Here is an 11,344-nt window from a genome sequence, read left to right as displayed (position 1 = left end):
CTTATTAATTCCTTTACACTTGTGTGTATAAGGTAGTTGTTGCGAAATTACTTGTTAGATATTACTGCATGGTCAGAACTAGAAGCACAAGGATTTCGCTACACTCGCATTAACATCTGCCTTACATTATGTATGTGACCAATAAAATTTGATTTGGTTAGAGACCGTTTGCTTTGTTTGGTGAAGGGAGTAGTACACAGAGTTGTACGAAATCTTCAGTTTCTTGCCAATTTCTCACATGGAAAAGCCTTCCTTTCTCAGAACAAGAATAGACTGACAAGTTTCAGAAGAAAGGTCTTTGTTTCTGGCCATTTTGAGCATGTAATCAAACCCACCAATGCTGATGCTCCAGATACTCAACTAGTCTAAAGAAGGTGAGATGTATTGCTTCTTTAATCAGTACAACAGGTTTCAGCAGTGCTAACATAATTGCAAAATAATATTCTAATGATAAATTAGCCTTAAAATTATAAACTTGGATTAGCTAACACAATGTGCCATTGGAACATAGGAATGATGGTTGCTGATAATGGGCCTCTGTACGCCTACGTAGATATTCCATTAAAAATAATCTGCCATTTCCAGCTACAAAAGTAATTTACAACATTAACAATGTCTACACTGTATTTCTATTCAATTTGATGTTATTGTAATGGACAAAAAAAATAATATTTCAAAAACAAGGAAATGTCCCCATTTGCACCCTGAGGTGCAACCTCAGGAGGCTGAAGAAATGTGTCTTGTCACCAAAAACACTCACAAACTTTTACAGATGCACATTCGAGAGCATCCTGTCAGGCTGTATCACCGCCTGGTACGGCAACTGCTCCGACCACAACCATAAGGCTCTCCAGAGTAGTGAGGTCTACACAACACATCAACAGGGTCAAACGACCTTTTTTTTGTGTGAATTTTACCCCGTTTTCTCCCCAATTTCGTGGTATCCAATTGTTGTAGTAGCTACTATCTTGTCTCATTGCTACAACTCCCGTACGGGCTCGGGAGAGACGAAGGCTGAATGTCATGCGTCCTCCGATACACAACCCAACCATCCGTACTGCTTCTTAACACAGTGCGCATCCAACCCGGAAGCCAGCCGCACCAATGTGTCGGAGGCTACACCGTGCACCTGGCAACCTTGGCTAGCGCGCACTGCGCCCGGCCCGCCACAAGAGTCGCTGGTGCGCGATGAGACAAGGAGATCCCTACCGACCAATCCCTCCCTAACACGGACGACGCTAGGCCAATTGTGCGTCGCCCCACGGACCTCCCGGTCGCGGCCGGTTACGACAGAGCCTGGGCGCGAACCCAGGGACTCTGATGGCACAGCTGGCGCTGCAGTACAGCGCCCTTAACCACTGCGCGGAGGCCGACCCCAAACTTTTGAACGGTAGTATAAATAGAATAATGACATTTCTTACTATTCTCCATGGTTGGTCCTCTTGCTTATTCTTTGAAAGTGGAAGGAGTCACAGTAACACACCTGAGCCTGCTTACTGCACAACACACTCCACCAATCAGATTGATACACAAGTGTGTAGGTGTGGGTTATAGGGTGTCTACATTTTTCAATATGCATGACTCTTAAAAGGAGCCTGTTTTTGTACAGACATCACACCCTTACCTAAACAGCACCCTCACCTGAAAAGTAGAAACTGGGAATTTAATAACTGCAGTTGAAATAGCTACGTAAATGGAAGAATACTCTTATTGCAATGTGAATGGCTCTTAAAATAGTATTTGGTTGTGCATAGTGTAGTCTATGGTGTTGCCAGGGAACGGCACCCTCTTCGAAGAAGTAGGAGGTGAATATCTCCAGCACACAGCTTGACTCTCTTGCTGCGTTGTTGGACCCCATCCTTGAAACATCGTGCAGCGCAGCAGGCTTCTCTGGCACACGGCAGTGAGCTGCAGATCCCCTCCTGGTCCTCGTGTCCATCCTCATGAAGTTATGTAGAGCAAAAGGTAGCCTTCACACACCTGAATTCCTCCAGGAGGCAGTCCCAGATGGCCCTGGTCACCCAACCTTGCAGTGCCCTACACGTTAACTGTAGGAAATCGTTTTGAAGAAATCTCCAGTTACAAGGTATCTGTTGGAATATGGAAAACAATTGTTAGATATTTACATCACTGGATTAAAAGATGCATGGGCACATGTTCAATAACACGTGACAAGTGACAATAACAGGATCATATCAAGGATAGCGTCACAAATGAATACATAAATACCACTTGAAGCTTGATGATGAGTTGATCATTTGATTCATCGGTGCAGTGCTAAGGAAAAAACAAAAATGTGCACCCCTTTGAGTCCCCAGGACTGAGAACCACTGCTCTTCATTGGGACCTCTTCATATGTAGACTGGCTTTCATAGCTCTCTTTATCTGAAGACAGAAAACCTCACAAGAAATAGACTTCATTATAGTCAAATTCACCACACTGAATATTATGTTGCTATTATCTCCATCCTCACTTCTAGGGACAGGAACTACACAAAAGTACCTGCCCTATCTAGCATAGCCTACTCTCTCACTGGCAGTTGGGGCTGCTCTCCTTTCACCCTCCGCCATGGCTGTTAGTTAGCTACCTACAAATGTATTTGGAGTTTGTTTCTTTACAGTGATAAATACATCAAGATAGCTAGCTAATATGAAGTTACAGCTGAAGTCGGAAGTTTACATACACTTAAGTTGGAGTAATTAAAACTCGTTTTTCAACCACGCCACAAATATATTGTTAACAAACTATAGTTTTGGCAAGTCGGTTAAGACATCTACTTTGTGCATGACACAAGTAATTTTTCCAACAATTGTTTACAGGCAGATTATTTCACTTAAAATTCACTGTGTCACAATTCCAGTGGGTCAGAAGATTACATACACTAAATTGACTGTGCCTTTAAACAGCTTGGAAAATTCCAGAAAATGAGGTCATGGCTTTAGAACCTTCTGATAGGCGAATTGACATCATCTGAGTCAATTGCAGGTGTACCTGTAGATGTATTTCAAGGCCTACCTTCAAACTCAGTGCCTCTTTTCTTGACATCATGGGAAAATCAAAAGAAATCAGCCAAGACCTCAGAAAATTGTAGACCTCCACAGGCCTGGTTCATCCTTGGGAGCAATCTCAAAACACCTGAAGGTACCACATTCATCTGTACAAACAATAGTACGCAAGTATAAACACCATGGGACCAAGCAGCAGTCATACAGCTCAGGAAGGATACACGTTCTGGTTCCTAGAGATGAATGCACTTTGGTGCAAAAAGTGCAAATAAATCACAGAACAGCAGCAAAGGACCTTGTGAAGATGCTGGACGAAACAGGTACAAAGTAATTTATATCCACAATAAAATGAGTAATATTTCAACATAACCTGAAAGGCCGCTCAGCAAGGAAAAAGCCACTGCTCCAAAACCACCATAAAAAAGCCAGACTACGGTTTGCAACTGCACATGGGGACAAACATCATACTTTCCTCTAGTCAAAAATAGAACTGTTTGGCCATAATGACCATCGTTATGTTTGGAGGAATAAGTGGGAAGTGAAGCACGGGGGTGGCAGCATCATGTTGTGGGGGTGCTTTGCTGCAGGAGGGACTGATGCACTTCACAAAATAGATGGCATCATGAGAAGGAAAATTATGTGGATGTATTGACGCAACATCTCAAGACATCGGTCAGGAAGCTAAAGCTTGGTCGCAAATGCGTCTTCCAAATGGACAATGATCCCAAAGAATTCTTCCAAAGTTGTGGCAAAATGGCTTAAGGACAACGAAGTCAAGGTATTGGATTGGCCATCACAAAGCCCTGACCTCAATCTTATAGAAAATTTGTGGACAAAACTGAAAAAGTGTGTGCGAGCAACGAGGCCTACAAACCTGACTCAGTTACACCAGCTCTGTCAGGAGGAATGGGCCAAAATTCATCCAACTTATTGTGGAAAGCTTGTGGAAGGCTACATGAAACATTTGACCCAAGTTAAACAATTTAAAGGCAGTGCTACCAAATACTAATCGAGTGTATGTAAACTTCTGAACCACTGGGAATGTGACGAAATAAATAAAAGCTTAAATCAATCAGGAGGAACTCTATTATTCTATTATTCTGACATATCACATTAAAATGAAGTGATCATAACTGACCTAAGACTGGGAATTTTTACTAGGATTAAATGTCAGGAATTGTGATTTTAAATGTAAAATGTATTTGGCTAAGGTGTATGTAAACTTCCGACTTCAACTGTAGGTATATTGTGATATGTCATTCACTTAGCTAGCCAACTTCACAACTAGCTAGTTCATTTGAGTTAGCATGTACTGTAGCTAGTTAGCTAATAATACATCGTTTGTTTTAACATTTTTGAAAAGTATTTAGGACGATTAGAAACAGGGCAGCAAAGTTTGTTTGTCACCAGCGCGGTTTCGAGCATATTACTATTTATCTGTGAATAAATTCATGACATGGAAAACGGATTACACTATTTACCCATTTAATAACTAGACCTTCATACAAACTTGCTATGCTGAATTCTTTACGCACAATCGAAAAGCTGCTATATGCTGCCAACACGCCCACAAGCGAGACACTCTGTGCGGCCCGCGGCGATGTACACAAGCCATCCAGTATAGTAGGGGGCGGTATATGCGCCTTAGTTGTGATCCGCCAATACAAATTTAAAGAAGAAGCAGTTCAGTCCACGTTCGGGATGGTACTCATAAAGGAATAGTGAGTACATTATGCACGCGAATTCTATTTATATCATAGCGTCCATCATGACTCTTAATCGTTACCACAATATATAAAAATATGTTATTTAATGCATAACATAGCTAATGCAAGGAGGAATTTGAAGCAGTGATTTGGTTCGAGGTAACGTATGCGGTTGGCTAGCTACTACGGTAGCCACCCAGCTTCAGCTAGTTAGTAAAGCTATGTCAATGTTTGTTCGATAATACTGGCTGTCTATTAGACTAGCTAATGTAACTCGCAATTGTGGGACATACATAGCTAGATATCACTACAATATGGCACTCCTTGAGCCGATGACAGGTTTTCAGAAATGTTGAATGATCGGTGATAGCTAGCTGACGTTACTTAGTGTAGAAATATAGCTAACGTTATCTAGCCACTGACTCTAGATAGCTAACGCGATAGCGGCTCTACGGATAGCCAATTTCGAGCCTGTCCTTGGTTAGTAGCAAGCTAGCGGCGATGCTAACGTGTGGAATGTAATCTACTATAGCACGAGCTGATGATACCATACAATGGTCCGCATAGCCGACTTCACTCAACATATTGTGGATTTGAGTAAACTCTGTTAATGTTCACACAATAACTACTTATCCAATTGTATTGACTTGTATGTCCGTTTTCTTTATCCTCCATCTCTTGATAGCCAAGTGCTGTTGCCCTGTTCAGTTGAAGAGGTAAGAGCATGGTTTCAATATTTCGTTTATTTCACTTACACTGAACAAAAATATAAACGCAACATGTGACGTGAAATAAGAACCCAAAATGTTAACATAGGTACAAAAAGTAATCGCAAATGTTGTGCACACATTTGTTTAGATCCCTGTTAGTGAGCATTTCAACTTTGCCAAGATAATCCATCCACTTGACAGGTGTGGCATATCAATAATCTGATTAAACAGCATGATAATTATACAGGTGCACCTTGTGCTGGGGACAATAAAAAGCCTCTGAAATATGCAGTTTTGTCACACAACACAAGGCCACAGATGTTTTGAGGGAGTGAGCATTTGGCATGCTGACTGCACGAATGTCCAACAGAGCTGTTGCCAGAGAATTTAATGTTAATTTCTCTACCATAAACGTCTCAGGGAATCTCATCTGCATGCTCGACTTCAGTGGGCAAATGCTAATTTTTGATGGCCACTGGCATGCTGGAGAAGTGTGCTCTTCATGGATGAATCCCGGTTTCAACTGTACTGGGCAGATGACCTGGTGTGGGCAAGTGATTTACTAATGTCAACGTTGTGAACAGAGTGCCCCATGGTGGCGGTGGGGTTATGGTATGGGCAGGCATAAGCTACAGACAATGAGCACAATGGCAATTTGAATGCACAGACACTGTGATGAGATCCTGAAGGCCATTGTCATGCTATTCATCCACCACAATCACCTAATGTTTCAACATGATAATACACAGCCCAATGTCGCAAGGATCTGTACACACGTCACCCTTTGAGCATGTTTGGGATGCTCTGGATTGACGTGTACGACAGTGTTCCAGTTCCTGCCAATATCCAGCATCTTCGCACAGCCATTGAAGAGTGGAAGAACATTCCACAGGCCACAAACAACAGCCTGATGAACTCTATGGCCTCTATTTTAACAAACCTAATGCAGTGGTAAATCTAAGCGGTAGCGCTGTAGGTTTGAGGGGGTCAAATAGTTTTGCTATTTTCACCACCACAGTTATTGGCGCAGTTGCGCAAATTACCAAGATGGCGCCGACACAGGGCCACCTCGCTTCTAGTCCTTAGGAAACTATGCTTAGATTACTTGTTAGACATTGCTGCACTGTCGGAACTAGAAGCACAAGCATTAAGCTACACTCGCAGTAACATCTGCACAGCTAATCACAGCTAATCATGTGTATGTGACCAATACAATTTTATTTGAAAGGGCTGGGTTTTGATGAATAAACCAGTTTCGGGTGTGTCGAGGCTTACCCCCTCACTCGCCAATCAGAACATTCTCCTTGGCTAAATATGTGACCCAATTCAGGAAACTAGGCATATGTCGCAAGTCACGACTTCACAGGAGAGCCGTTTGAATGTAATAAAATGTGTTTTATCAAAATGTGTTTTTTGTTGTCAGAAATGCCTAATTGAACATGTGAACTTTTACGTGTCTAAATAACAAACTTGCATGCCATCTGTAAATACGAATACAATTGTTAAATTACGAGCCTTGTTGGTTAAGCAACAGAAAAAGGCGGGAACCTTCCCAATAGCCATGATTGGCTGAGATAAGTCGCTGGACATGCTGAGAGATGATTTCGGATTGGTCTGCCATTTAGAAGGCTTCTGTCTATTTGTGCTTGTCAGTCTGTGTTGGTAATCCTGTCGAACGTGGCTTTTCATTTTTTGGGAGTGGAACTGTTGCTCTTCACTTTCTGGAGGATCAAGTTTTGAAATCAGTGGAATTAGTACAATAGCTAAAGAGATGGAGAGAACACCTGTCTCCGGATTACATCTTCAACCTAAGTGCAACCGTGGTATGGCATTCCTGACAGGGAGACGCATCCATCATGCATGATGATGTAGACAGATCAGATAGTCTAGCGTTAGCTAGCTACATTTTCAGATATTACTTTTCTAATTTTGACAGTGGTTTCATTTAAAGTTAAAGTGTACTGTTAGCTAGCTTGGTTAGTATCCAGCACTGTGGCATTTTTGGCACTGTTCATTGTTGTTTAACTAGCTAACGTTGGCTGGCTGGTTCGTTAGCGAAAGTGACGTGTTTACAAAACCCATTAAATATGACCGGTATCAGTAAACGTCTGCAAAAAAGCGTAATGAAATTGTTGCCAGCAGAGCTGGTTAGGCTATTTTCATGTTATCCAATCATCGGCCAGAGCGTGAAGTGTGCGCTCCACGAGCGAAATGAGATGGTTGGGGCTAAAGCTTAAGAGCGTGTGAACGATGCTGAGTGAGTGTAGACAAAGAGCTCTTCACAAAATACAAAACATTCAAAGGCCATTTTCTCAAAAGTTAGTTTACAAGTTGAGAAGTTTTATAACTTTTGAAAAAAAATTGTAGACTTCCACAAGTCTGGTTCATCCTTGGGAGCAATCTCCAAACACCTGAAGGTACCACGCGTACTGTTGTTTGTACAGATGAACAAGTATAAACACCATGGGCCCACGCAGCCGTCATACCGCTCAGGAAGGAGACGCTTTCTGTTTCCTAGAGATGAACATACTTTGGTGTGAAAAGTGCAAATCAATTAGCAGCAAAGGACCTTGTGAAGATGCTGGAGGAAACAGGTACAAAATATCCACAGTAAAACGAGTCCTACATAAACTGAAAGGCCGCTCAGCAAGGAAGAAGCCACTGCTCCAAAACCGCCATAAAAAAGCCAGACTACAGTTTGCAACTGCACATGGTGACAAAGATTGTACTTTTTGTAGAAATGTCCTCTGGTCTGATGAAACAAAAATAGAACTGTATGGCCATGACGACCATCGTTATGTTGGAGGAAAAAGGGGGATGCTTGCAAGTCGAAGGACATCATCCCAACCTGAAGCATGGGGGTGGCAGCGTCATGATGTGTGGGTGCTTTGCTGCAGGAGGGACTGGTGCACTTCACAAAATAGATGGCACCATGGGGCAGGAAAATTATGTGGATATATTGAAACAACATCTCAAGACATCAGTCAGGAAGTTAATTAAAGCTTGGTCGCAAATGGGTCTTCCAAATGGACAATGACCCCAAGCATACTTCCAAAATGGCTTTAAGGACAACAAAGTCAAGGTATTGGAGTGGCAGAACTGAAAAAGCGTGTGCGAGCAAGGAGGCCTACAAACCTGACTCAGTTACACCAGCTCTGTCAGGAGGAATGGGACAAAATTCACCCAACTTATTGTGGGAAGCTTGTGGAAGGCTACATGAAACGTTTGACCCAAGTTAAACAATTTAAAGGCAATGCTACCAAATACTAAGTGAGTGTATATACATTTCTGACCTATCCCACTGGGAATGTGATGAAAGAAGAAAAAGCTGAAATAAATAATTATTTTCACATTCTTAAAATAAAGTGGTGATCCTAAGACAGGGAATTTTTACTGGGATTAAATGTCGGGAATTGTGAAAAACAGAGTTGAAATATATTTGTCTAAGGTGTATGTAAACATCTGACTTCAGCTGTAGTTCTAATTGCATTGCCTCAATATGGACATACATTGTTAAATAGGCTATGGCATTTTCACTGATTTCTGGTCTAGGCCTACTGTTAATTGCAGTCTGGACATGGACATGCCAAATGTAGTCAATAAGCATGATTTCAATTCAATAGGCTATTGATAAAGCCTAAAAAGACTATATATTTTGAATGGAAACTAAATGACATGTTCTAAATAGGATATGTCTAAATACATTTACAGGCGCTGTAATTTCTCCCCTTTTCACAGTAGCAGGATAAAGATACAATATAAAGGGGACTTGTCCACTCACTGTTGTACTACTTGCAAATGTAATGTTTATAAACATGGACCCATCTTACCGATTTAGTATTTGCACTCCAGAAATAGCAGATGAAATTGCATTGCATCGAGCCATGTAGCAGACTAATTCATCACAATAAACCCATGGATGGTGAATATTCGTATTCTAATTAGGATTGGGTCAGAAGCATGATATCATCAATCAATCAATCAATCAATCAAATTTATTTTATATAGCCCTTCGTACATCAGCTGATATCTCAAAGTGCTGTACAGAAACCCAGCCTAAAACCCCAAACAGCAAGCAATGCAGGTGAAGAAGCACGGTGGCTAGGAAAAACTCCCTAGAAAGGCCAAAACCTAGGAAGAAACCTAGAGAGGAACCAGGCTATGTGGGGTGGCCAGTCCTCTTCTGGCTGTGCCGGGTGGAGATTATAACAAAACATGGTCAAGATGTTCAAATGTTCATAAATGACCAGCATGGTCGAATAATAATAAGGCAGAATAGTTGAAACTGGAGCAGCAGCACAGTCAGGTGGACTGGGGACAGCAAGGAGTCATCATGTCAGGTATTCCTGGGGCATGGTCCTAGGGCTCAGGTCCTCCGAGAGAGAGAAAGAAAGAGAATTAGAGAGAGCATATGTGGGATGGCCAGTCCTCTTCTGGCTGTGCCGGGTGGAGATTATAACAGAACATGGCCAAGATGTTCAAATGTTCATAAATGATCAGCATGGTCGAATAATAATAAGGCAGAACAGTTGAAACTGGAGCAGCAGCACAGCCAGGTGGACTGGGGACAGCAAGGAGTCATCATGTCAGGTAGTCCTGGGGCATGGTCCTAGGGCTCAGGTCCTCCGAGAGAGAGAAAGAGAGAAGGAGAGAATTACAGAACGCACACTTAGATTCACACAGGACACCGAATAGGACAGGAGAATCAGACGAGGGGCCCTCTTTGAAAATGGGGATGGAAAGCCTACTCAAACAAGCTAAATGAAGTATGCAAGTATGTCAATTTTGAATAATGAAAAAGCATGAGGACAAACACCTCCAAATATTTCAAAGCACGCTCGGTAAAACTCATTTATTCATAGGCTAGTTGGCTAATGGCCAGGATAAAACGACACCTATATGATGCTGCTAAACCAGCCTTGATTAAGGGGAGGGGAGGCTATACTTGGTTCTTAATTAAATGAAATGGGGGGGGGGGGGGGGGGGGGGGAATCCAATAGTTTCTAAATATGAGATTCACCTGCATAAAATTCACTTTAATAATGGAACACTAGTCACTTTTATTAATGTTTACATATGGCTTTACTCATACTGTATTTAGTCAATGCCACTCGAGACATTGCGCGTCCTAATATTGATATATTTCTTAATTCCATTATTTTACATTTAGATTTGTGTGTTGTGAATTGTTAGATACTACTGCACTGTTGGAGCTAGGGACACAAGCATTTCGCTGCACCCACAATAACATTGCTAAATATGTTTATGAGAACAATACATTTGATTTGAATTTGATCTCCAATGGGCACTCACTGCGTCACGGCTGGATAGGCTGCACTTCTGCTCTCAAAATCCATGCCGTCATCGACTGCATTACTGCTAAGACCTTCTTTTTGTGAGTCTTAACTTCCCATTAGTGCTGCATGAAATTGTCACTTTTGCTCATGTTTTTAAGGACACATCTCAAATATTGCCCCCTCACACGACAGTGCAAGTGAGCTGTTGTTAGACAGGTAAATGCCAGTGGGGCATTTACATTAGGGCTGAAAAATGCCAGAATGCCAGTTTTTACATAATGAAATTGCAAACTAATGTGCGTATGGCAGCCAAAAATAGAGCCCTAAGCGAAGTAGATTTTACAAACCTTTACAAATCTCTATTTTACAAATCTTTCATTGAGAGAATTTGAAATTTTTGTATTGTTTGTTGGTTTGGCAATGCCACTGTCAGCCAGAGAAATATGCTGAGAAGGATTATCACCACAGCAAGCAAGGTACTTGGAGTCACACAGACAGGCCTGGATGAGATCTTTAAGGTCAGGGCTCTCTGCAAGGCTTACAAAATCATTTTAGACCCAAGCCACCCCCTGTACCCGGACTTTGAACTACTCCGCTCTGGGCGCAGGTATAGGGCACCCCTCAG

General features: G+C 41.9%; 1 protein-coding gene across 2 annotated transcripts in view; it reads left to right on the top strand.

Moving 5' to 3' along the window:
- Window positions 1–4,583: 4,583 nt before the first annotated feature.
- Window positions 4,584–11,344, top strand: part of pitpnbl (phosphatidylinositol transfer protein, beta, like) — a 44,183-nt gene continuing 37,422 nt past the window's right edge. The window contains exons 1-2 of one of the 2 annotated variants that reach the window (XM_090192904.1): window positions 4,584–4,727; window positions 5,398–5,428. Coding sequence is in view for 1 of the 2 variants with exons in the window: in XM_021624308.3 (XP_021479983.2) it covers window positions 4,708–4,727; window positions 5,398–5,428 (51 nt within the window). In the remaining variant the exon portion in view is untranslated. The remainder of the gene's footprint in view (window positions 4,728–5,397; window positions 5,429–11,344) is intronic. The other variant, XM_021624308.3, reaches the window with a different exon arrangement.

Source organism: Oncorhynchus mykiss, chromosome 12 (assembly GCF_057628025.1).
Source record: "Oncorhynchus mykiss isolate SJ-2025 chromosome 12, ASM5762802v1, whole genome shotgun sequence".
Lineage (NCBI taxonomy): Eukaryota > Metazoa > Chordata > Actinopteri > Salmoniformes > Salmonidae > Oncorhynchus > Oncorhynchus mykiss.
Note: the sequence above shows the minus strand (reverse complement) of the source record. Positions and strands in the feature narration are given on the sequence as shown.